This window comes from Tiliqua scincoides, chromosome 1, assembly GCF_035046505.1.
Source record: "Tiliqua scincoides isolate rTilSci1 chromosome 1, rTilSci1.hap2, whole genome shotgun sequence".
NCBI lineage: Eukaryota > Metazoa > Chordata > Lepidosauria > Squamata > Scincidae > Tiliqua > Tiliqua scincoides.
The window spans coordinates 84,858,509-84,884,565 of NC_089821.1; the positions used below are offsets into that span (position 1 = coordinate 84,858,509).

The 26,057-nt window shown below is 39.4% G+C and overlaps 1 protein-coding gene across 5 annotated transcripts in view; it reads left to right on the forward strand.

Moving 5' to 3' along the window:
* SLC35F5 (solute carrier family 35 member F5) overlaps window positions 1–20,506 on the forward strand; it is a 42,163-nt gene extending 21,657 nt beyond the window's left edge. For all 5 annotated transcript variants that reach the window (XM_066611873.1, XM_066611878.1, XM_066611875.1 and 2 more), the window contains 8 exons: window positions 1,729–1,816; window positions 3,872–3,936; window positions 4,349–4,453; window positions 6,155–6,314; window positions 8,570–8,660; window positions 12,302–12,456; window positions 14,063–14,154; window positions 16,236–20,506. In XM_066611873.1, coding sequence (XP_066467970.1) covers window positions 1,729–1,816; window positions 3,872–3,936; window positions 4,349–4,453; window positions 6,155–6,314; window positions 8,570–8,660; window positions 12,302–12,456; window positions 14,063–14,147 — 749 coding nt within the window. In that variant the 3' untranslated portion in view covers window positions 14,148–14,154; window positions 16,236–20,506. The remainder of the gene's footprint in view (window positions 1–1,728; window positions 1,817–3,871; window positions 3,937–4,348; window positions 4,454–6,154; window positions 6,315–8,569; window positions 8,661–12,301; window positions 12,457–14,062; window positions 14,155–16,235) is intronic.
* The last annotated feature ends 5,551 nt before the right edge of the window (window positions 20,507–26,057 follow it).

Sequence of the window (26,057 nt, forward strand, 5' to 3'; positions counted from 1 at the left end):
AGTTGATTGTACCCAAAGTTTCCAATCAGGAGCTGAAAATGGTCTGTTTTCAGATCATTTAGGCAGAGAGTATGGTGCTCTCTTCTACCCAGCAAATGTGATCAGGTGTTCCAGGCATGTTTCCTACTTGCATGATGTCTCATTATTCCGGAATAATAATAATAATAATAATAATAATAATAATAATAATAATAACTTTATTTTTACCCCGCCTTTCTCCCCAAATGGACTCAAGGCGGCTTACAACAGGTTAAAAACAGATTAAACAACATAATTAAAAACAGATTAACAACATAATTTAAAAACAGATAAAAGCATATTAACACATATCATAAAAACAGTAGTCAGATAACAAGTAGTAAAAAGGTAAAAAGAGCATAGAGCAGCAGGTCATAAAAGAATCAGGCCTGTAAAAAATTAAATGATGTTGAAAAGATGTTAAAAAGGCCGAGAACTCAGAAGGCTTGTTTAAACAGAAGGGTCTTCAGGCTTTGCCGAAAAGTCTCAAGAGAGGGAGCCATTCTTAAGTCAAGGGGAAGGGAATTCCATAGCGTTGGTGCCACTACTGAGAAGGCCCTATTTCTAGCTGCCGCCCCATGTACCTCCCTAGGCGGTGGCACTTGTAAAAAGTCCTTCTCTGATGACCTAAGAGGACGAGCCGGATTGTATGGGAGTAGGCTATCTCTAAGATACCCTGGCCCAGAGCAGTATAGGGCTTTAAAGGTCAAAACCAGCACCTTGAATTGGGCCCGGAAACAAATGGGTTGCCAATGTAGCCACTGGAGAAGCGGACTGACAGAGTCAAACTGCCTACCTCCAATAACCACACGGGCCGCCGCATTCTGCACTAGTTGCAGTTTCCGAACCGTCTTCAAGGGCAGCCCCACACAGAGCACGTTACAATAATCTAACCTCGATGTCACCGTGGCATGGATCACCGTGGCCAGGTCTGCACGATCCAAGTACGGCCGCAGCTGGTGCACTAGCCGAAGCTGAGCGAAGGCCCCCCTAGCCACAGCCGCCACCTGGGAATCCAGGAGCAGCTACGAGTCCAGGTGGACCCCCAAGCTGTGGACCTGCTCCTTCAGGGGGAGTGCAACCCCATTCAGCGCAAGCCGATAATCCAGAACCTGCATCGAGGATTTCCGAACCAGGAGAGCCTCTGTCTTATCCGGATTTAATTTCAGCTTGTTAGCCCCCATCCAGATCCTCACTGCCTCCAGACAGCGCTCCAGGCCTTCAACTGCCACCCTAGAGTCTGGAGGAAAGGAGAGATAGAGCTGGGTGTCATCGGCATATTGATGGCACCTCCCTCCAAACCCCCGGATGACCTCTCCCAGCGGTTTCATGTAGATGTTAAATAGCAAGGAATGTGAGGACTTGTCTACCATCAATGCTATCAGGACCTATATTTTATGGGGAGAAGAAAGCTCTTTCTTAAATGCTTCTTTATTTCTGCCCAACCTTATATAAATGCAACAGGGACCATATGTGTTCATCTGTGGGCCGAGCAAAAATGGGTTAAGAAAAACTTTTAATTGGGTGCTATCTCTTGTCTGTAGGATTTGTATGTCTGCCAGCAGGGCACTGTTGAGTTATAAACCCAAAGCAAATTAGCAGTAGCTGTCTACTCTGTGCACCTCCCAGCAATGCATTTCAGTGGGACTGTTTAAATTGTTGAGTGTGTTGGGACACCTATTTTTTTTTTTAAATTTTTTTCCCCTACAGGACTTTTCACCTTAATCCTAGCTGCAGTGTTTCCAAGTAACAGTGGAGACAGGTTTACCCTTTCAAAATTGCTAGCTGTCATTTTAAGGTAGGAATATAGACTCCTTAATCTCCAGTTTTCTTCTTTCCCACAGGCTTGTGGTTTCTTAGATATCTGGATTTAGTAGTAAAAGCTTTGTCACTATTTTTGGATGTGATGGATCATACACAACTGTAGGGGAAATGAGTTTGCAAAATGCCTATAGAAGTGTTGCTGTTTTGGCAGTTGCTCTGCCCATAATTGCCCACTGCTCCTTTATATTATTAGCAACCCAGGTAAAATTGGGTTACTACAATCCTGTCCTATGCTACACAGTTCTATTCTATGCTATTTATGTTAATATCGCCACTTGAACTCTTGAAATCAGATGACTGTGTGACATAAAAGATTAGATCCATAGGGAGCATGGATGTTGAACAAAACTTTCAAATATTAAAGTAGCTTAACTTTAATATTTCTAAAGTGTTCTTCATATATTGGAAATCTCACTACATTCTGTTAAATAAGCGTTTGCTGACTGAAAGCATATAGCAGGGGTATCAAACTTGTTTCATACAATGGGCCAAGTAGCATTCATGATGGCTCCTGAGTGCCAAAGGTGATTTCATTAAGCAGGAAGTGGTGTCATTAAAACAGGTCATGAGCAGAAATAAGCACTTTTTTCTCAAGGATTTGCTTGGTGCAAGTGGCAGAAAAGAAAATTCACCAATTTTGATCATATTTTCAAGATATGGGAAAGCAAAATTATCATGTGGATTGTCCTTTCAGCAGTGATATCAGCATAACTCAGTGGCTGAGAGCAGCTGAGCTGATGGTGGTGCTGTTAGAGACTAAGAGACAGATAAAGGGCTTCCAGGGACCACATCCAACCCACAGGTCTTATGTTTGACACCTCAGGCATATAGTGTCAACTTCTGCTATTTCAGATTGCACCTTCCATAGTCAGAGATGTTGTTCAGTTATATCTGAGGTTACTGAACAACATTTGATTTCTAGCCTACTATGCTTATGTTCAATGCAGATATGACACTGAACTGCGCTTGTGGTCTGTATTTGATTTATTTATGTCATATTCAAGAGAAGAAATTGTACCTTGTTGATGCCGTATCTCGTCTTTATTACTGCTGAAGGGTTCAGGCTTGTATTATTAGTCTGGATTTGCTTTATGCAAATCTTTCTGTCATTTTGCTGATACAATCAAATATGATAGTGGCTGTAGCAATAGCGAACAAGACAGTGACTCAGGATATATAACCCATGGTTAACCAAAAGTGCCCTCGACATGTTAGAAAGAATGATAAATTTGCAACAGTGTGTGTGCCAGCTACTCATGCTGTATCTTCCTTAAATTGATTGAAATCTGGGTGTTAATACTTTCTCTGACCTCCCTAGAGGCCTAGATCATAGAGATACGAAGAAGTCATGTTTGCTCTCCTTGCTGTAGACTTCTGATACAGTGCAGCTAGAAGTACAGGTCATGAGCTGCTAGTGCCCTATACGTAAGCCTGCTTACAAAAGGACTACTGTGTTCCTAAATTGGAGATAAACGTTGCCCTTACTGTGAGTGTGTCTGTTCCAAACACTACTTATTTTATGGACAAAAACATTAAAAAAAACCTTTGAGCTTTTTTTGGTCTTCGCTATTCAATAGTGTGTATTTTTAATTCTCTCCGGGTGGCATCCCAACTAGAGCTACCAACAGCAGTAGATGTCACCTAGATGCCATCCTTCATTTTTTGTAGAAAAATGAATGTACCAGGCCACTACAATAGCAAAGTTCAAACTGTTTTTTGGGAGAATTGCATTCCTTGTTAATTACCTTTTACAACAACTAAGAGGATCCTGTGGGGTGATTATTTGAACCATCAGATAGTTGGTCCTAGCAGTCAATGTTTGCTGATTGTAAGAAATGCATGGTAGGATGGTATAAAATACATGACACTATTTGTTAATATAATACAACTGTAAAATAGTCTAAAATTAGGCTTAATTAGTGCTTTCTATATAGAAAATCTTTCTGAATTTGTGTGAACCCAATACTTAATTTTCCTCAAAATGCTTATTTTCCCCCTCAAATAAAATATTTTTATTTTTGTCAAATAGCATTGGAGGTGTTGTCCTTGTGAATCTTTCTGGGTCTGAGAAATCTGCTGAAAGAAATACAATAGGTATATTCACCCAAATCATATTCTATAAGTTGAACTAACCTGGATAGATATTGTTGGACATTCTTGACAGTCTTCAATAATTACAATGAATTTCTCAATTTTATGTATTACATTGCATTAAAATATTGGAAGTGCGTACTTCGAAATAAAGTATTTAAAAATATCTCCATGTAATTCTGACGAATGTTTATAATTAATAAAACGAATTCTTTAAGTGTAAATAATAAGCAATAGTATTTTAACATTAAAAAATTCTAGTCTACAATATAGTGATGTATAATTCTAAAATTTTATTTATTTTAGATTAAAATTTAAAAGATTAAAAATTAAAAGTTAAAAACTGCGCAAGTTGGCTTACAGTAAAATTTTAAAAAATGTTTTAACAAAATGTATGTGTGTTTTTCCTCTACAGGTTCCCTGTGGTCTCTTGTAGGAGCTATGCTCTATGCAGTCTACATAGTTATGATAAAAAGAAAAGTAGACAGAGAAGACAAACTTGATATACCAATGTTTTTTGGTAAGAACAGGATTTGGGTGAGAATCAATCTTGGATCAGATATTACTCTTGGTAGTCAGTTTTGCAAAAATGTAGCTTTGTGAAACGTTAGTGGCGAATTTGAAGAAGGCTGGATTTGTATGAAGAGCAAATAAGACACCTGCATATCATGACCAGTCTTAACTGTATATTACATATAGCTAAAGAAAAAGTTGTGGTCTTCCCGTATTGGTCAACTTCTTTTCCTCCACATGCCCTGATATCTTCTTGGCTTCCTCTGACTATGGCTTTGGAGAAATGCCTCTGAGATGCATAACTCACAGACTTCTTAAGTTACTCTAGAGTTGGACTGTGCCCAGTGGATATCTTGCTGACACTTCCCATATGTTACCACCACCTCAAACATAAGAGATTAGAGCAAATGAAATTGGGGCATACTGGTGCTTATATTAGAGAGAATATGTTGCTCCCTGTACTGTGCTCTTTGCTAATTGAAGAAGTACATTGACTCTTTTTACTACTGTGCAGTCTCTTTTGCAATTGCATATTCTAAGCCTGTTCTGTATTGTTAGTTTCACAGTGCTGAAATGCAGATTTTTATAGAATAAAAGGTACCTGTGTTTTCCCAGAGACTTTTTCCAGGTGCTGTATAGTTCTAATGTGCCAAACTGAGGGTGTGGAAAGCAACAGTTTTAGTGCAAAATGATTGCTTTGTGTTATCCTGCTGAATGTGACAAGGACCATTGACATTACAAACCTCCAGTCTCTTTCAAGATACTTGTTATGTGATTTGGATAACCTCTTAGATTTTTAAGTAGAGGCAATCCTACCACTAAAATATGATTGTATGTACAATGTAGTATCGGGCACTGCTGCAGTAAGGATAATTTCCTCACTCCTTTAGCAACCTAAAAACCCTCTGTAGCTCCTAAAAAAATTGCTCTGAAGTGTTTGGGAACTGTAATGGAATTTTGAGGGACACAGAGAGATTACCCAGAGATTACTGGGTAAAATTACTTTTGGTTTGTGGGAGAAAGATTTAGGCTGCAACCAAATGAATATATGCCATCTGTTTCTGGAATTTTATTTGTTGTTGTTCAAAAGATGCATATCAGATACAGGACCTTCTTAATATTGACATCAGGGAGCTCCTTCCCTGGTGATTCTTTCCCACTCCTTCCTTGTTGGTTTTTCTAAATGCATGGCAAAGACAGTACTTTTCTGTTGGGTGTATTGGGCTGGCCTGTTAATTTTTAGTTGCTTATTATCTTGAGCACCGACTGCTGCTACTGTGAAAGTTTGAAAGTGCAGAACACAGCCAGATTGATGGCTGCACTTGGATGGAAAACATCTGGTGAACTGAGGGTTCCGTTAAGTTCCTCTCACAGAGCAATACTGTAAAAAAAAAAACCCATTGAAGATATGGCAGTTTAGGACTAGCCTGCCTGTGTAGACCACCTTGAATGCTGTGGGGGGAAAAAACAAAGGCAGTATATGAATATTATACATGGTAATACTCTGATGTTCTGTTATGTTTCTGCCAGTTTTTAATTATTTTGTTTTTTATTTGAATACTATACATATTCTTATTTTGAATGGAGCTTACTCAGAGGAAAATGTATATAGGATTGTAACCTTCGATTACAGGTTACAGGGCAGTACGTGGGAGCACTGGGTACCTGCGTTTGGTTACTTAACATTTCTTCTTCTGGTTTTTTGCAGGTTTTGTTGGTTTGTTTAATTTGTTGCTGCTCTGGCCTGGTTTCTTCCTACTCCATTATACTGGATTTGAGCCTTTTCAGTTGCCCAGTAAATTAGTGCTCATGTGCATTGTCATCAATGGCCTTGTTGGAACTGTTTTATCTGAATTCCTCTGGTTGTGGTATGTATGTTGCTCAAATGCATTCTCTGTGGTTGCTCCACACTAGAGTCCTGCTGATGCTGATTTAGTGAATTAATGTTTTTCCACAATTATGTGGAACTGGAACTTAAATAGAGGTTTCTCATAGTGTTTATCCCTATAATATTCTTCTTAAGGACAGTTGTTGAGAGGTCAGCAAGTGGGGATATGTTTAGTTTTACTAGAGGAACTAATCTATTTTTATAGAGTTCTGGTTCTTGCAATAAACCTATGTCAAGGATTTCATCAAGGGAGGAAAGTGTTGCTTATTAAAGGAAATTGGAGTGTAAAATAGCTTGGGTTCTTAAGCAGTATTTTTTGTCCAGAGCCAAACACATCTGATACCAGGTGATCTCTCATATGCTAAACTGCCACACTTGAGGCAGAAATATCTGCCACACTTGAGGCTATTGTGATCACACTAGCACAGCACTTTGGAATCTGCATGTGCACAAGCCAGAAGGCTCTTTAAAACCTTAAAGCAGTGTTCTTCAACCTGTGGATCATGACCCCAATGGGGTTGCAAAGCTTCATTTTGGGGATTGCAGCAGACTTTCAAAGCCTGTGGAAGAGAGGTCTGGGATCCAATCCAATAATGGTACTGCCTTATCAAAAGTGAGTTCTTGATATAATCCTGCACAGTCTCTTCTTGCTGTCTTGTCCCACAGCTCCTATTGCTGGCACTGCTCTGAGTGCTAAGTCACAGGGTTGTTATGAAGATACAAGAGGTAGGGAGTGGGCAGATCAGGTCCCAGGAGTAGGACTGGATCAGTGGTGAGTTACCTGATTCATTCATTCATTGTGGTCGTGGCACAATAAAGGTAGAAGATCACTGCCTTAAAGAGATCCATGCATGAAATCAACACATGGTAGTGCTTGCAGTGGATGCCTGTGCAGCTTTTTTTTCCTGACTGCAGCTCATTGGCTTGGAGAATATAATTGGCAGTTACAGTCATAGTAAGGAGAGAAAGATGAGGGAGGATGTGGATATCCAGAGTTGTAGAGAAAGATGAGGGAGGACATGGATATCTAGGTTTCCCACTGTAGCTGTTGCCATCTAAGATGTCATATATCTGCATACAACACTTGGTCTCCCTCATCACTTGCTTGCTCAATTTATTTGCAGCTATATGCGTGAACTACCTCAACTGAAGATTTGTGTTTGGGTTGACATTGTGTTAATTTCAATTAAATATTAATTGCATATTATGTGGTGGCTAATGTGTAGTAGGACATGGGCACATGCAAGTGATCACTGGATGTTAGAAATCACAGCTGAAGAATTGCTACAAAGCAGTGGCAAAATACTAAGAATAATATTTTGCATACCAGCTCAAATCTGTCCTGAGTCAGATTAATAGCTTATAGAATTAAAATATAGGTATTGGATTGTGTAACCAGAAAAAAGCCCATGCAAACTGCCCCACATGTTTTGGGTTACTGTTAGGGCATTTTTTTTTTGTGGGCAGTTCTTGTGTGGGCTTTTTTCATGTGGACATTTTTCATAGAACCATTGGATTGTACCCTAAGAAGTGCATTGGAAAGTAAGGGGGCATCCTGCACTGTTCATGTAATGAGATACAACAGTTTTGTGTGTTACAACCTATAAATGGTGTGCAGTGTTTTGTTCAAGCATTCAGATTTCTGTGTCTGAGACCTACCAGTGGGTTGTGACCCAGTTTTTGTTGGGTCACAAAACTTGACAGGGCAGATTGGGCTTTGTACATCAAGGGCTTTGTACAAGCTGCTGTTTAGTGAGGGAAACACTGCTGTGCATTATAGCCACACCCCTTGGTATTTTGGGCAGCAGCCTCCAGTCTCTAAAAAGTTTGAGAATCATTGCCTTAGAATACAACTTGTTAACACTAGTTACAGCTAGTGTAACTGTGTGGAGCTATATTTTTAGTCACCTTAACTGGAATTGTTGAGCCCAAATACATAAAATAAGAATTAATTAATTGGATTTAAAACTGAGCTGGTGTGATAATTTTTGTATTCTAATCTCAGTACAGTCTGTGTTCCAAAGTTATTTCCAAGCAAGCAAGGCTACAAATAGTTTGATCAACAAATTTTAAAAATGAGTTTTATAAGCACATTTGGCTTATCAAATAGTTTTACAGAATTGTAAAAAGCTCACAGAAACTTCCTATCCATGACGTACACATAAAAATTGCTTCTGCACCTCCATAATGCTTTAGCTTTTAAATTCAAATTTCTTCATTTTAATATTTTCCTAGGGGCTGTTTTCTTACCTCATCATTGATGGGCACACTTGCCCTGAGCCTTACAATACCTCTGTCCATAATAGCTGATATGTGCATGCAAAAGGTAATGTTAAACTTTATTAATGACCATTGTAAGTGCTGCTAGGATCCCAAATAGATTATCTATAAACTGTGTCATGGGACAAGGAGTAATTATAGGTATATAATGGAGAAGAAGGAGTATCAGTAATGGGAAGAAATTGTGTTTTGCAACATGAAGAAAAAATGGAATGAGCGCGATCCTCTGCAAATCTAGATGCTGTGCCACGTATGGTAGAATGTAATAGGGTAGGGCTGTTGTCCTGTGACCTCTGCCCCACCTTGATCTTCACACGAAAGCACCAGACCAAGGTAGCTTAGGTAACAAGAGGTCTGTCTGTGTCTCCCTTGATTGACATCCCATTCTCCAAACTTAGGGGGGTGCCTGACTATAGATTTGTCTGAATTTACTTGAGGCCAGATCCTGAAAAATAACCTACTAGTAGTTGTTACCTAAGAACTGTACAGTCTCTAATTTATTAGAAATGTAGTAAAAGAGCATAAGATACATTCTTATTCTTTAACTTTTTTAATTCTGTTCTTCACAACCTTTTTGTAAACACTATCAGAGTAAGTGCACTGTAAACAACATACCAGTAGAACAGTGGTTCCCAACCTGGGGTACATGTACCCTCAGGGGTGCTCAACAGGACCTTTAGGGATCCTTGAAAAAGAATGGAATAATGGCAGAAAAAGGCAAGTAGTGCTCCAGAATGCCTTGCAGAGCCAGGAAGGGAGGTAGCTAGTTGACTGTGAAAGCACCACCAATAGCTAATTTTTGGTGACCAATTCATCTATGAACCAGTGATTGAAAACCAGCACAGTAAAAAAGCTGAAACATAATATGGAAAGTGATCAATCACCCAGAATTTCTCAGCACACTTCTGGTGCAAAACAGTACAAAGGGATTGTCTTCTGTTCTTCAAACAGCCAAAAAGAGAAACTACTGTGATGAATACATGAAGTATGGGTTTTCATGTGGAGGAGATGAGGGCTTATATTAATATTAATTACAAACATTTAGCTAATATGAAGGGTACAATTTTTGGAAATGGGCTGCCAAGGGGTATGCAAATGAAAAAAGGTTGGGAACCACTGCAGGGCAACCATTAATCAAATCCTTTCTTAAGGTGTCTGGTATGTCAAGCCAGAGGTTCAGCATATAACATACAACACATAACTGGGAGTGTGCAATTCAGTTCACAGCAGAGAGACGAGCAACAAGGAATTACTGTAAGTGCAGCTGCACATGGTTGAAACTCTATTTTCTCAGAAGCAGACCCATTGCTTTCCATGGGTGTTATTCTTAAGTAATGGTGCACTGAATTGTAGCTTAAGACTTTGTTTCAAGTGGAAACAAGGATTACATCCTGGTGTTTAAAAAAATCAGACTTCTGCAAAATGCAAGCATTTGCAAAATGACTGCAACAGGCTCTGTAAACTTAGAGAAGGAATCTTGTTTCAGTTCACTGGAAGTTTCAGGAGCAATGAAAAGGTTAACTTTGACTTTCCAGCAGTTCTCTTGGAGATTAATGGCCCTCTATCTCTGCATTGCTGGTGCCCCTTGAAAAATAACTTCTGAGTTGAAAAGCTCTGCCCCCCCCCCCCCCACACACACCTTGGAGATAAGGCAAAATGATTATCTAAGCTTGATTTCTTGGCAAAAATTTCTCACCCTGTAGGCGAGTATCTACAGTAACTATCTTGCATTAAGCTGGCAGTTGTCGTATAATTAAAATTACATTCTAAAATGGATTGGATTTTCATTAGAAAAAGGATTGTTGCTTAAATTAAGATTTGTTTGAAACAGATGCAGACATCATAAACAAAATTACTATATCAGTCCTTCAGTTATTTTTCAGGAAAATGGTGTAAATAATTTTATAAATCACTGATGAGCAACATTTGTGACAAGATGTACATTACCTGTGACAGTGGAAATGTTTTCCCTGTTGTCATATTCATTTTTTGCACTGGTAGAACTTGCCCTCATTGTAACACATCCATTCTAAAGTAAGATATGGTGTGATATTAACATGAATACAGTTACCCGTCATAATAACCAACAGTGAGTTTAGTGTGATGTCAAGTCAGTCACTCACACAATTCCTGAAATCAGGAAATCAGATAAATGCCTGAAATCAGATAAATCGTACTTTCTTCCACTGTATCTACTGCTGAATGTTTCCAATACCCAATATGAAATGGAATTTTTTTTAGTTTGGGATTTATCCCTCCTTTCTTCGCCCTTTCCTTAAGGTCCATGAATAGCAAAATAGATATTGCACTGATGGCTGTAGGGAGCTGGATAGTAGTAACAGTGGGTTCCCATTGAAAGATTCATCTAGCCAGAAGGAAGTGCCTCCAAAATAGAGCTGATATCACTGTGAAAAGAGAGATCTTTCTCAATGTCTTGCTCAACCTTATCAATATCTTTTATCAATCTATAAATTCACATTACCAGATAATAAGATTTTCCTCTTCACTCTCAAATTAGTTTGCCTCTTCATTTTTATCTTGCTGTTAACGCAATTAACTCTTTCACTACTGATTTTAGCTTTTCATAATATTCCATTAGTCGTAAGAGAACATCTAAAATGTAGACGTAGCATAAAGTAATATTTAAATCAAAATAAAATTGTAATACAGGTGGGCCTCTGTACCCATGGATCCAGTATCTGCAGATTCACTTATCTAGGGGACCTCCCTCCAGGCCCATTGTGGTACCTTTTTAATTCCGTAGTAGCATTTGCAGTGTGTTTCTAGCTTAAACATTCTTGCTTAACTGAAAAACTGAATGTGCAGGCAACCTGTATGCTAGAGGGTGACTAACAGGAAGTAGAACAGTTTCTGGTTCCTGCTAGTCTCTCTGTAGCATGCAGGCTAGTTGCCTGCATATCTGGTTCTTCAGTTCACCCTACTGAACACCATGGGACTTAATTCTGAGTCCTTAAGAATTCTTAATTCTTAATTAATTCTTAATTCCCATTCTCAATGGGAATTCTTAATTCTTATTAACATGTAATATGGTTGGGTTGTTAGTCATGAATAACTTTCTTGGAATACAGGATCAAGTATCTTTAACGACTTGTATGTAAGTACAGTGGGACAGTACTTTTTTCTAGGTGTTAGGAATTTTCAAGACAGTTTTTACGCTATTTTAGCTTTAGTGCTGACTCTGGAATATAACCTTGCTGTAAGGCAAGGGAATAGTGTATATGATAAACCATTGGTAGCTATCTGAATGTTGAACCAATGTGAAAGATGTTACCTATGCATGTTAGTGAGAGGATCTTATACAGGCCCATTGCATCTAGAGCAGTGATTTTCATCTCACAGTACATTGATAACACGCTAAAATTGTCAAGGAACACCATCAGTTCTTTTCACAATTGACAAGGCACACCATGCTGCTGGTGGGGGGGATCTCATCCCCCAATGGCCCTACTAATATATAACCCTTCCCCAAACTTCCACAGCACTCCTACAGACTATTCATGGCACACCAACATGCCACAGTACAAAATCACTGATCACTGGTTGAAAATCACTGATCTAAAGAAATGTTTTCTGTCCAATTCAAATACAGGAACTGTTTGTTTCATCTTTATTACAAATGAAACAATCAACTAATTTTATTTAAAACAAATACTGTTCTAATTTCAGGTCCAGTTTTCTTGGTTATTTTTTGCAGGGGCAATCCCTGTATTTTTTTCTTTTTTCATTGCAACTCTCTTATGTCATTACAACAACTGGGATCCAGTGATGGTGGGAATTAGACGGGTTTTTGTATTCATCTGCAGAAAGCATCGTGTGCAGAGGTAAGATTATCTCTACAGCTTTCCCCTCTTTTTTCTATGTTTGCCTTGGCATCTTTGATGTGTATCTTTTAATAATCTTAACTTCTTCCACTTGAGGAGTTACCAACATATCCATAAACAGACACCAGTGTCAGTGGCAAAAAGTTCAAGTTCATGGTAAGGGGAGCACTTTGGTTCCCCTGTGGCTATCTTTCCCTCCATCCTGTCTGTTGAAGGACCTTTCCAAGTCAGAAAAAGGAAACTGGGAAGAGAAGTACAGACTAAAGTTGGTAGTTGGTGTCCATAGGAGTCTTGCCCACTTCTATTTTCCCTGATTTCCTTTTTCTTTCCTGTGCCCTCCTTGTGTATCCAAAAGGTGAAGAGCAGTGGCTGCAGCCATCACTATCAATAAGAAACAGCCTACTTAAGTAGCAGAAGGAAGGAACAGCCAACCCGTTGTCCAAGCACATAATAGCTTGTGGGGGGGGGGGCAGGATTCTATGAATCCTTTAGGAGTTGTGTGTATTTATTTAAGCAATGTAAATCCTCTCTTTGCCTGAGGCAGCTTACAAGTTTTCATAAAAAATAATAAAGTTTACAATAAATAAAAACAATTAATCAACAGCTAATAAAAACTGTTGGCAGAGAAAAACAGCACGTAGATCCACAAATATAAAAGTGAAAAAAGAAAGAAAGAAAGCAACATCTGTCAGGGTAAGCAGCAAACAATACACTATATATATAGAGGCACAGGAGGGAACCACCAACCCATCACCCAACACTTGTCAGAACAAAACTGGTTTGACAAAATTGTCAATTCTAATGAGCATATTAAGCTGCCTTCTACTGAAAGTATCGGTCCATTGCTCAGTATTGCCTACCCTGACTGGCAGCAGCTCTTCAGATCAATGTGGATGGTGCTCAGACTAGAATTCCATTATTCAATCAGAATCCTTTTTGCAGGAAAATATGATTCCCATGCCAGCCCCAGTTGTGCAGTGTAGTGAGTGCTCTGTAGGATGTAGCTGTGCAAGAGTTGTATACACCCATTAGCTAGTGCCTGATAGTTGTGTCGCATTGGTGATGACACATGTCCCATAACTTGCCCGCATCACTTCATGATCTCTTAAAGTGTGTGTTTAAAAAATGCTATTTAGAGGCTAAACTTATTGACATACTGCCAGTGTTCATCACTAAGTCCAATGATTTTGCCAAGCGTCTTCTACGCTACATAGTAGTGTATATCCCTGAGAGAACCCCATAAGACCACATCTGCAGAAATTTGTGTAGATTACAGAACTGGGTTGAAACCTTGTTCTAAGTTTGGGTTGGTATCAGTTAATTCAAGCAGCATTCTAATGTGCATGTCGGGAAATATTTTCTTGACATTCTTCTGATTTTTGGTTATGTGTTAATTTAGAGCCAAAAGACTTCGAATGAGGAATGAGCATTTAAATTTTTTATCTTTTGAAGGTTCTAGGTAAAGTTGTAGATACTCAAGATATAGCTAGACTTCACATCATGTGTAGATGCTATAGGATGTTACATTAGAAAATATTTAGATAGCTTTCATGATCCTGATTTCATTTTTTAATTAAAAAATCTTGATCTCCATATCATCCTGTAGAACAGTAGAAGAAAGTGAACAATGTGAAAGTCTCATCTCAATGCATAGCGTTTCTCAAGAAGATGGAGAAAGCGGATGTCCTTAGATAGCAGGCATGTATAAGATAATGTATGCAACAGTGTACCTTTTGAAACTGCTTGTTCTGTTACTATTATGGGTTCTTTTCATCTTGTATAGCCAGAGAATGTGAACAAGTTTCTTACAAGGATATCCATGTGTATTTTGACTGACAGACCTGCCTAATGGGACTAGCCAAGTTGGCAGGGAGTGTAATCAATATTTACCTTTGATGTATTGCCTTAAATGGCAGTTGTCATTGTTTCTTTAGAAGCAATAGTTCTTGGACCCACCTGTATGTTGGATAATTACCAACTGATCTCTAATTTCCCTTTTTGTGTGTGTGTATGGGGGGGGGGGGAAGAGGATGCTTAAGTGTGTAGTGGTGATCCAACTCCAGGAATTCTTGGATGAAACTGTTTACCTGGACCTGTTCAGACTGTTTCTTGGCCAGGGTTTGGGACAGGCTCTGCCTTGATTGCCCTAGTTCAGGGGTCTCCAAACTTTTTGGCTAGAGGGCTGCATGAAATATCTGGCACAGTGCTGAGGGCCAGGAGAAAATTTAAATATAAAATTTAAATAGAGATGGAACTTAGATGAATGAATAAATGAATGAGTGGGCTCATTCACTCAGCCTCACCGGCCCATAGAACACCCTCCAGATGCAATCGGAGCACAGCTCTGGTCATGTTCAGTCAAGTGGGCCAGAGGTTTTCAGGGGAGAAGAGGCTGGCCGCGGGCCGGATAGAGGCTCACTGCGGGCTGCATCTGGCCCCCGGGCCAGGGTTTGGAGACCCCTGCCCTAGTTGATTACTTCTGCTAGAAACTGGAAAAGAGGGATTACATTCCTATTGGCTTTGCTAGACCTTTTAGCAGCTTTCAATACTATTGACTCTGGTATCCTTCTGAAAAACCTGGCTGGATGATGCTTAAGAGCACCATCCTACAGAAGTTCCAGTCCTGGAGGGCAGATTCCACAAGGTTATTGGAGGCCTTCAGCTTGATAATATGGTCTCTGGACTTCAGTGTCTCACGAGGTTCAATTTTTTCCCCCCACGTTGTTTTGACAACAGAAAACCGTTATTTCTTTTGCCTTTGAAGAGTTAGGTTTCCTGCTGGAGTGAATACTTTTATTTTTTGGTCCTATTTGCTGTGTCTGCTTTAGTTTTTGGTTGTGTTTTCAAGTTTTTACTATTCTACTTTTGTGTTAAGCAGTCCACCTTGATTACTTCCCCGTTGGGAAGAGAAAAATGCATTATACATTCTTAACCTTATAAAACAAATGATAAAATTTGCTGCTGATTGCAAATGACTGGGTTCATAATAACACTTTTAGAACACATATAAAATTTAGAACACATTCTAAAGATATTTTGCAAGAATGGAAATTACTTCTGTTTGTATAAAGAGAGGAGAGATTTTAGCTGATTTCCCCCTCCCCACCTTTTCCTCTACATGTCCAGCTCTGCATCTCATCCTGCTCCAGAAGGTGTCCTGATTCTCAGGAGTGGATTTGGGGGTCTGTAGTGGTGACAGTCCTATGTGGAGACTTCCTAATGTGCATTCTAGGGTTAAGATACAACCAACCAACCAAGTTGATCACACTGATGTGCTAATGAACTTAACCTTCAGTTACATGAATACTGTTCATTGAAACTGATTGGCAAGAAATTTAGGATGGACAAAAGGAAGTTCTTCTGACAATGTATAATTCGTTTGTGGAGTTCCTTGCCACAAGACGAGTTGATGGCCACTAGCTTGGACTGCTTTAAAAGGGAATTAGACAGAGTTATGGAAGGCTGCTCCATAGTCATGATGCTGCTAGGTAGCTACTACTTATGAAGCTTATGTGCTTCCTTCAGGTTCACTGGCAGTATGTCTCTGCTTACCTGTTGCAGGGGAGCAGTGGTGGTAGAGAAGCATATGTATCTCTCCTTCTTGTGGACAGCTGGTGGGCCATTGTGGGAAACAGGTTGTTGGAGTAAATGGGCCTTTGACCTAAGCCATCAGGGTTTTTCTTGTGATGAAAAAAGCAGATTATAAAGTCAGATTGGAGAACTGCAGATTGTAACATAATTTAGTGGTACTAATGATACTGTTTTCTTTCATTTTATAGCGTAAGTTGGAATGATAGCGAAGAGACAATCTCCTGGAAAGACCCTGTGGAATCACATTTCAGTGCCTCTTCTGAATCTTTAATGTTTCAGTTCTTTTGAAACTTAAAAATGTGCTTTCCTCCTTGTAATTTCCAATCTTGAATAAGTTTTATTAAGAGCTCCTTTTCTATAGGAAATTCCAGTTCTTCTAAGAAACCAGCTTGCCTTATAGAACTCAGCTGGTAAAATTACTTGATACAATCAAGGAAGTGAATGCTGGTCTAATTTTTTAAGCTTTCATATTTTTGTTAAGTGCTGGACAATATTCTTACAAATACTTCTCAAATCTTGTAAAAAGACTATGGATTGTAATTTTATACAAGCCTTCAGATGAAAACTAAAATATCAGTTACCTGTTATAGGTACGAGCTATCATTTTATGACATATAAGCTCTACTTGAATAGTAAAAAGAAAAGAAAGAAAAATATTTTAATTTATTTAATGTCATTACTGCAGAAGCTATTATTGGCTCCCCAACACTACATATACCTTCTTGGGTGCCTTGTGTTTAAAATGCCTATTGTGTCCAAAAAAGTCAAGATTTTAAAGAACTGTTAATATAAAACTTAAGTAACACCAAAGTTTGTACATATGTTACATTGGGAAAAATGGTTACAGTTAAAGAACCTTTAATTCAACACCTTTATACAAAAACACCTTTTAAAATGTGCCAAACCAACTTATTCCATACTAACAAGATTGGTCCAGGTTCAAGTGGCAATGGTGGAAAAGGAAATAAACTTTCGAAGCATGCTTGGACAGGCAAGTCAGTGATTCTTGCTCCTATTTCCTTTTAATGAAAAGCAGCCACAGGAGTTACTTTGGGAGTACAGGTGATGCCTTTATATCAACTGATTTTTTGGTCAGTGGATTTGACTCAATGCAAATGGTCATGGCCATCTGCATTGAGTCCCTAAAAAAAAGAAAGAATTCCTTTAAAAATGTTCCTTTAAAGCAGTTTAAGTAAGTGGGGAAAAGAGGACAAAGGTTTATTTTCTTTTTGTGGCAAGCTGGAGGGCTGCAGGATAGCCTACAGTTCTCTGGGAAGCCCCAGTGCTCCTGTGGCACCAAGGCCCCTTCCCCTCCCTTGGTCAGAGAGCGCTTGGTCTCATAACTTTTGCACTGACCCCAGGAGAAATTGCTGTTGCCTGCAATTGCTGCTGAAGGAAAGAAGAGTGACTGGGCTTGGCATCCCTCCCCCCTTATGGAACTCGGTTTCACCGGGTGCCTCCCAGTGAGACACTGTGGAAACAAACCTGGAAGCACTTGACTTCAGCTTCCTCCATGTGGCAGCAGCAGTGTACTTGAGGATGGCTCTTAAAAGCACCCACTTTGAGAGGACAGTGAGGCAAAGGCAAGCCAGAGTGGGGAGAAAACTGGTGTTTGCAAGGGCAGCTGGGAGGGAGGTGCTGCAGCTTCACCCGGGAGCCTGAATGTTCTTGCCGAGCTGGCCAGCCCATCTGTTTTCTTCATGCTCGCATCCAGGCTGTCCTGGTTTCCATAGATCACCGGGAGACACCTGGTGAAATTGAGTTTCACCTGTATAAGATGGGAAGAAGTGAAATTGAGAGTATAAAATGGGAAGAATAGGCTCCTTTCTCCTCCTTTCCTTTTCCAGTGTTCATAAACTAAAAAAATTGCCACGGGTAGAAAAAAGAGATAGGATATCTGTTTAGTTTCTTCTTCTTTTCTTTTTTTTAAAGAAGATCTGAAGGAAGAATCTTAGAGCTGTCCATCATGTGTTCAACCTTCTGACCCAGGAACTTGCACATGCAAATATTCATTGGCAGTTTTGATGTACATTTTAGGCACCTGGCTGAATGACATTCAGAGGATTTTTTAAAGGTAGGATGTCCTGTAAGAGATTCTATTCATAAGGAAAAACCAAAGTCCGTGCAAGCAACTAAAGAGGCTCTTATGAATCATAGTCCTTGAATGTGATAATTTGGAAAAGGACAATTGTTAAAAGCAGTACAGAGGGGTAAAGTGCAGAAACGGAAATACTGTAAGGACTTGTAAAAAGTTAGAATAGTATACTGTTGGATGGCACATCTTCAAGTTTTGGTTGGCACTGAATTGTAATGAATATGAAGAGTATGGATCAATTAGCTGTTGCAGGGTTGTTAAATGAAGATACTTAATGTTAAGAAGTTGTCACTGTTGCATTGCTGTGAAAGGCAGAAAACCCTTGGACAATCAAAAAATACTGTGATTTCATATAATGTTCCATTAAAGAACCATGAAAACATAGAAACTGTGTGCCTTCAGAGTTTCAAAACCAGGAAATAAATGTTTACTTAAGGCTCAGCACTTAAAACTGCATGCTTCTAAGCCAGGAGTGCCCAAACCCCGGCCCAGGGGCCACTTGCGGCCCTCAGGGGCTCCCATTTAGGCCCACGGGGAGCCCCCAGTCTCCAATGAGTCTCTGGCCCTCCAGAGATTTGCTGGAGCCCGTACTGGCCTGATGCAACTGCTCTCCGCATTAGGATGGCTGTTCGACCTCTCACTTGAGCTGTGGGACAAGGGCTCCCTCCACTACTTGCTGTTTCACACCTGTGATGCAGCAGTGGCAGTGCAAGAAAGGCTGGCCTTGCTTTGTGAAAGGCCTTTTATAGGCCCTGAGCTACTGCAAGACCTTTATTCATTCATACAAGTTCCATCTCTAATAAATTCATTTATGTAAATTTATTCAAATTTTCAATGTAACTTAATTCTTTTTTTTCCTGGCCCCAACACAGTGTCAGAGAGATAATGTGGCCCTCCTGCCAAAATGTTTGGACGCCCCTGTTCTAAGCCAATCTTCTGATTGAAATCCTCCTTGTGCTTTTCTCTAAAATGGCATTGTAAACTTGCACATTCCACTCTCACTAGAGAATATCATTACAATACTGCAGAACCTGCTGTACTTGACACTGACAGTGCCCCTACAGTGGACCTTCTGGGCTCAGTAAGATAATGGAATTAGGGCACAGTCCTAACCAAGTCTACTCAGAAGGAAGTCCTATTTTGTTCAAATAGGAGCTTACTCTCAGGAAAGTGTAGTTAGGATTGCAGCCTTAAGAACACAACTTGACAAATTGGATAAATGCAGAAAACACCTTGACTGAATCTTTTTTGGTTTCATTGAGTAAATTATTTTTTTCATAATTGTAATAAGTATTACTAGTTGTATATAGCAATCATGGGACATAACCTGCCAAAATTTCTACTCTTGAATGGTGAGGGGGAAAAAATTGGGCTTGTTTGTTCACTGCACCATACACAAATGCCTCAAGCAAAGAGGGGCATAGATGCTTCTTTGCACTGATCTCCCACTTGGATTGGTTTGTGACTCTCACCTTGGATAATGTTCTAGCCTCTGATATATAAGCAGATTTTTCCCCAATAAGATGACAGATTGCTTTAGGAAAGTGAGTTTTGAAAGCTTGAATCCTGTGAACAGGAAAAAGGAAAGCTATGAATGCATTAGGGGAAGATGGGAAGGGAGAAAATAAGCAAAAAAAACCATGTTTCACTTCATAATGTTTTTCTCTCTGAAAAAGCGTATTGGTCCAACCCATTTGGAAAGGTTTACCAATAAACTGTTTTCACAGCTCCTAGAGCAGTAATGTTGGTGGCATCTATAGTAAAAAGGCTACTGTGACCAATTCTCCCTTCAGAACAGTGAGTTGCACTGTTTGTTGGCAGAAAACATTCGAATTCTATATTCAGCCACCTAAGACCCTGAAATAGATTAGTCAATTAACTGTTGACAGCAAACTGTTCTTATCTTCACGTAGCATTAAAACTGCATAATTGGTCTTTAAACACTCTTCTAGATGTACTTTCTTTAAAAAAAAATAGCAATAATAGGACACATATATTGACCTTGATTAAAAAAAAAAAAAAAGAGAGAGAGCCATTTGCTCAACATTTTCTAGTATCCTGAGATGCCACTCATGCACACACACACTTGGGTAAAAATCACCGTTCTGGCACCAACTCATGACAGTATATTTGTTTAAACGTGCTCAGAAAGAATAGCCTACAAGCAAAATGAAAATACCAGGCTTTAGGATTATTTTCTTACTACTATTAGCAGTGGGGAGTAAAGTCCCTGAAAATCTTTAGATATTTTTAAACCATGAATTTTGTGTGTTAAAATGTCCATGTTACAGTATTAATTACTGAACATACACATTATATATGACATTGGACCTGCATTTAATAAAATGTGATTTTTCTACACTAGATTGTGGTGTTTTTTGTTTGCTTATAGAATTGTATATTAATGCAAGATGTCTATTCTAAATATGTTTTCCTCATTGCTAAATATTTTTTTTTCCTTTTAATTTGCTTTCTACTCGTAGATTGAAGGTAATACCCTATGTCTCTGTCTGGCACATCTTGGTTTTCCCTATCATTTTGTATAACTGAACTAATAGAAGAAGTAATTTTCCCAATATAATAAATGTAAGGTTTCAATACGAGAGGGAGCTGAACTATTTTCTGTGGAAGAACTTTTAGATCAAAGACCATCTTGAGTATTACTCTTTCACAGGCCAAAACAAATCAGACCACAATGCATTTTTTTTTAAAAAAATGCCTATTTGAGGGGCATCTGACTAGAGTACCTGACAGTTAACAAACTCAATCTGAATTTTGAAAAGTCAACAATCCTTGTCTTTATGCAAAGATGGAGATCCTACAGCTGGAATATAGGAGGCAATAGGACAGAACAAGTAAAATCTTTTAAGTACCTGGGAATAACTTTCATTATAACAGTTCTTGGTCTATAAAGTGCACTATAGGCCCAATCCTACCGACCTCACCGCTGGCGCACACAGTCACAAACATGTCGTAAGGCACATTTGCAGGCTCTAGTGCTGGTGGAGTGCTGGAGTTCCGTCACTTGGTGATCATGTGGACCGCCGAGCAGCCGAGAGGTAGGTGGGGGGAGCCAGGGAGGAGACGTTCTGGGGTGGGGAGAAGGCAGGGAGGGGGCATGCCAGGGGAGGGAGCAGAGTGGGAGGGGTCGGGACTGGTGAAGCTTCACTCTACTGGATCTAGATTCTCCATGTCGGGCTCACTACCTGACATGGAGACTCTTCATTCTTTGCCGACCTTCGGGTCATCGTAAAATTGAGTAACCCCATTGCAGGGTTACTCAGTTTACCTGGGGGAAGGAGATGAAAGTTTCCTTCTCCCAAGGAGGAGGCGGCAGCTACCTGAAGCATGTGATATGCAGCGGCAGCCATTTTTGGCACCGTTGTAGCCCCGCTCGTCGGGGCAGTTCAGGATTGGGCTGCCCGGCCTTAAGTTTAGCTAACGTTTAATTCCAAGACATTGCTAGAAATTTCTTTGTAAAAGGGAATCGGTATGTGCCCACTGGCCTTAACATCTTTAATGCTAAGGTGATCCCACAACTATTGTTTGGTGACCCTGTTTGAATTGGGTACTTAAACAGTGTACTGGAGCATCTTCAGGGCAAATTCTTGCAGAAAATCTTGGGATTACCAAAATGTGTATCCTGTGCAGCTATGTACCTGTAAACAGGGCAATCCTCCTATTTGCTGTTTATGGATCCAATCCGACCATCTGGACCAGTCCTTTCGGGGGGGATGGGGACATTGCCACTGGGTTGTTCTTAGAGTCCTTGGGCATGCTTTCTCAATATGAGGCATTTCAATGTGTTAAATGTTGACATTGATATTAAAATGCAGAATTCGTGCTGTACAGCAAATAAAGTCTGCTCCCCTATAAGTTTGATGTTCTCAGCTATCTATGGCCATGTTGCCCAATACTTCCAGTTTCTGTATTGTCCTCAGGAACATAGAGCCTTTTAGTTAGTACATTTTAATGCTCTGCCATCTGCTGTTCAGTTTGGGAAATTCCAAAAGATTCCCTATGCAGATAGATGCTACCTGTGAGAATCAGAGAGACCATCATCCACATCTTTCTGGACTTCCCCCACTATGCCAAGATATGTTCAAGACATCTGGATTCTATGATGAGAACTGATTGGGGGTTGCCCAATTTTGCTAAAACCTCCTATATGTTAAGTAATCAATGGAGAATGTCAATCGGATAGTAGTCCTCTTGCAGCAGGTGACAGAACTGCATAGAAGGAAGTTCAGTTGTGAATAAGTTTAGATTATCGTTTGTAACTTGTCTTGTATGTGTTATAAATGCCAATAAAGGATTCTGAACTGAACTGGAGGTCTTGCTAGCTCTCAAACAAGTGACTCTACTGCAGGAACTTAGGTTTATCAAGTCAATATCCCTGTAGAAGCAGCTTGCTTGGGACTTTGTTGCTGTTTTCTCTCCCTGACCAGATACATGATAACAAGCTGCTTACTCATTGCCCATGATTCCTATATAGATAATTTCCACTATCGGCTGTTGTAGCTGTACAGGCCCCCTGCTTCATCTCTGCCTTATTTTATTCATGTATTTGGTACCCCTTGAGGATGTCTCTGACCTTGGTTGCAACACACACCCCTATCTCTGGGTTTGCATTTTTGATTGAGATAGTTGGTTTTCTCCAAGGCCGCAACTTTGGCAGGTGGTTCTAATTAGCATTAGTGAATGCACTTGAGACAGAAGAAAGAACTTCAGCATAGGTGGGTGTCTTCAAGAGGTTTATAAAATATACCATTATCTGAAGAAACATCTGTCTCTTTTTATACAGAAATATGAATTGGTTCTAGTGGGCATAGCAAAGCCTTGAGCCTTGTGCAAATTATGTACCAGTGTAGAACAGGCAAAAAATAAATATTTTAAAAATATTCTTAAATAGCCCTAATAAGGCATTAAAAATCGGTCACGTTAATCAAAGACCAGTCAGGTAGAAATCCTAATAACAGATTAGTAGTATCTTTCATAATGCATTCAATGAATTGAAACAAGTAGCATAAGTTTATTTTCTACAGTTATACATTGTGTAATAACATGTATTAAAACTGTTTTATCCCACCATTCATACACGATTTGAGTGCCGTGGCCCTGGGGCTAAGTGTAGTGGTAGCTCTTTGAAATGTCATTTTAAATTAGAAATAGAAATAACTGGGAATGTATTTGACATTTGTCAATGTAAAGGAAAACTAGATCTCAACACACTGAATACAGGATTTCTTTGCTTTTTGTTTCTGACTGCCCTTGCTAAATCGAGACATTCTATTAAGTCTACTCTGAATATTTCTATTGCTCAGGCAGGATTTGGTAAATCCTTTTCAGCTGAAAAGTTGCATTTGGCCTCTGCCCAAGGCATATTTAGGGGAGGTACTTAAACTAAGCTGTAACACTTTAGATTGTAGAGATAATGAAACAGTAGATGAATTGTAGTGTAGCATGGATTGGTATTTTGCATGAACAATGCTGATACTTGATGATGCTCTTCAAAGAGTGAATTATAGGAAAAATATCAAATTAGAGTAGTTTTCGTACCATTTAAAGCTGAGATGCACATTTATGGGATTGAGCAATTACTTGTTTTTCACAGTTAACTATGGTAGACATTTTTTCTACTTTACTAGTGACTGGAAAATGTTTTTGTGTAGGATCAGTGTGCCTAACTGTGAATACTAGCATCAAGAAACGCAACTTACGATGAGATGCAGAAATAAATGGCTAAACTGTGCCTAGTTATACTTAACATGCCATACATTTTTGCCATGTGTTCATTGCAAGAGTTGCACTGAACAGGATAAATGTGTGATGGGCACATCTCTTTAAATGTGTGTGGATACCAGTTGAAATGCACCAGGTAGTCATGTCCATCACATAATTAGACAAATGTCTTTCCCTTCACATGCTATTTTTTTTTTCTAAGAGCATACTCTGGGATATATGCAGCAAGCACACTTGTCATGTTTCACGTAGGATGGTGTATGGGAAAAAAAAACTCATTGCAAGAACAGACTTCCACCCACACATCAAACCCATCAATGCAAAGATCTGAGCTTTGCTCCAATGGGTGGATGTGTAGGTGGAAGCTACTGGAGCTCCCTAACTGCCCACAAGCCTCTTCTGATGGCCAGGGGACTGTCCTGAAGGGCATGGAAGGTGGTTGCAAAGGGAAGCGGAGAATCTCTAGAAATTATAGAGGTACTTTTGCTTGAATAGAAGTTCCATCCATAAAACATGTTTCCACATAATATTTTTTTGTGATTTTTCTTGTGATTTTTGCAGCATATGTGCTCCTCCATAGTCCTCCAAGGAGTTCCTCAACTTTTGGGAGAGACTTGATGGGCAGGGGGAACCGTAAAGGTGTTGAGAAGGCTCCATTATTAGTTAACTTCCATTCCACAACTCTGGATCCAACCCAGCAGATTACTGTTAATTTGGGGCATTATTTCAAACTAATGTTTTAGCATGGAGTTAGCATTAGATTTCATTAATCACACAGGCCTACAAAATTGAGGGTCAGAAAAGTTTTTCCCAGACGTTATGGTGGTTTGATAAGAATTTGGGGTGCTGATTCCAAAAATGGCATCCGTTTTGCTGTATCACATCTAGTTTTGGAGATATAGTATAGCCTCATTCATGAATGGTTCAAGCAGCTTCCCCATGAGCTTCCTCACTAATGAGGCTATACTAGATCTCCAAAACTAGATGTGTTTGGAAAAAACGGATGCCTTTTTTGGAATCAGCACCTGAAATATACCCAGGAATTGGTGTAACGTTTAAGGAAGCAAAATGTGTGTTAGCCTGTGTCATTCTTACATTTTTTTCATTTCTTCAAATCAGGGCACTGCATACTATAAAATGTTTCTACCTACTGATGATTCATTAATGCTGAGTCTTCTGTTTTTAATAATCTGTCAGGGTGGATGGTCTCATGTAATACGATGAGTTTATCAGTTAAGTCCAGTGGTACGATTTGAAAATTAATTGCTAACCACCTGCAGTTTCACTTAAACATTCAACCCTATATGGGTTTTTATAGTCTATTTCATTCTATTAAAGGACATTTTTCAATCTTTCAATTTGGTAGATCTGAAAGCATAATTCAACTCGCAGCTTGATACTAACATACTCTATTAATTTTAAACTATCATAGTTATACTGTATATTTTAATTGCATTAAATTAACAGTGCTCTTGCACTACTGATCCATAAAATTTTTCTTCCTATTCAAGGTCAAATGGGAAACTTGCATTCATGTTCTGTAAGCTCCACCCTTCAAAGTCACAGTGATAGAGTGATTATATTACTGTGGCTAAAAATCAAGTGTTAGTCTATTTCTGAAGCAGGGATCATACAAGATAGTCATCACTCCCAGGCACAAAAGATCTCTGCTCTATAATGCTAAATCTATCCTATCTATCCTGATCTATCCTATCTAAAAAATCCAACTGATTCCATAGCATGACCCAAAACAGTGATACTTTATGGGAGGTTTTCCATTTATTTTTTTGTTTGGGGGGGTGGGGAATATGAATGCTATAAGTGTTGAGAAGCTTCTAAAACTGATGTCCCCCAGTCCTAGTATGAAGACACAAAGCACCATAATTGCATGTACGCCATAACATTGTTCATTTTTGTTTGATATGCCATGTTATTGTCAATCTCCCCCAAACTCATTGTGGGTATGTGTGCTGCCAACATGAGGGCTAGGAATTGCCATCCCTGAATTGGATAGGAACCCCATCCTGTTCAAACATATAGCTGGTTTTTGCTTTTCTCTTCGCTGTCCATATATGTGAAAAATGTGCAGGGATGGTCTACCCATGGACTCTATCCCTCATGCCCTAGATCTGGGGTCGGCAACCTGCCATTCTGGAGCCGCAAGCGGCTCTTT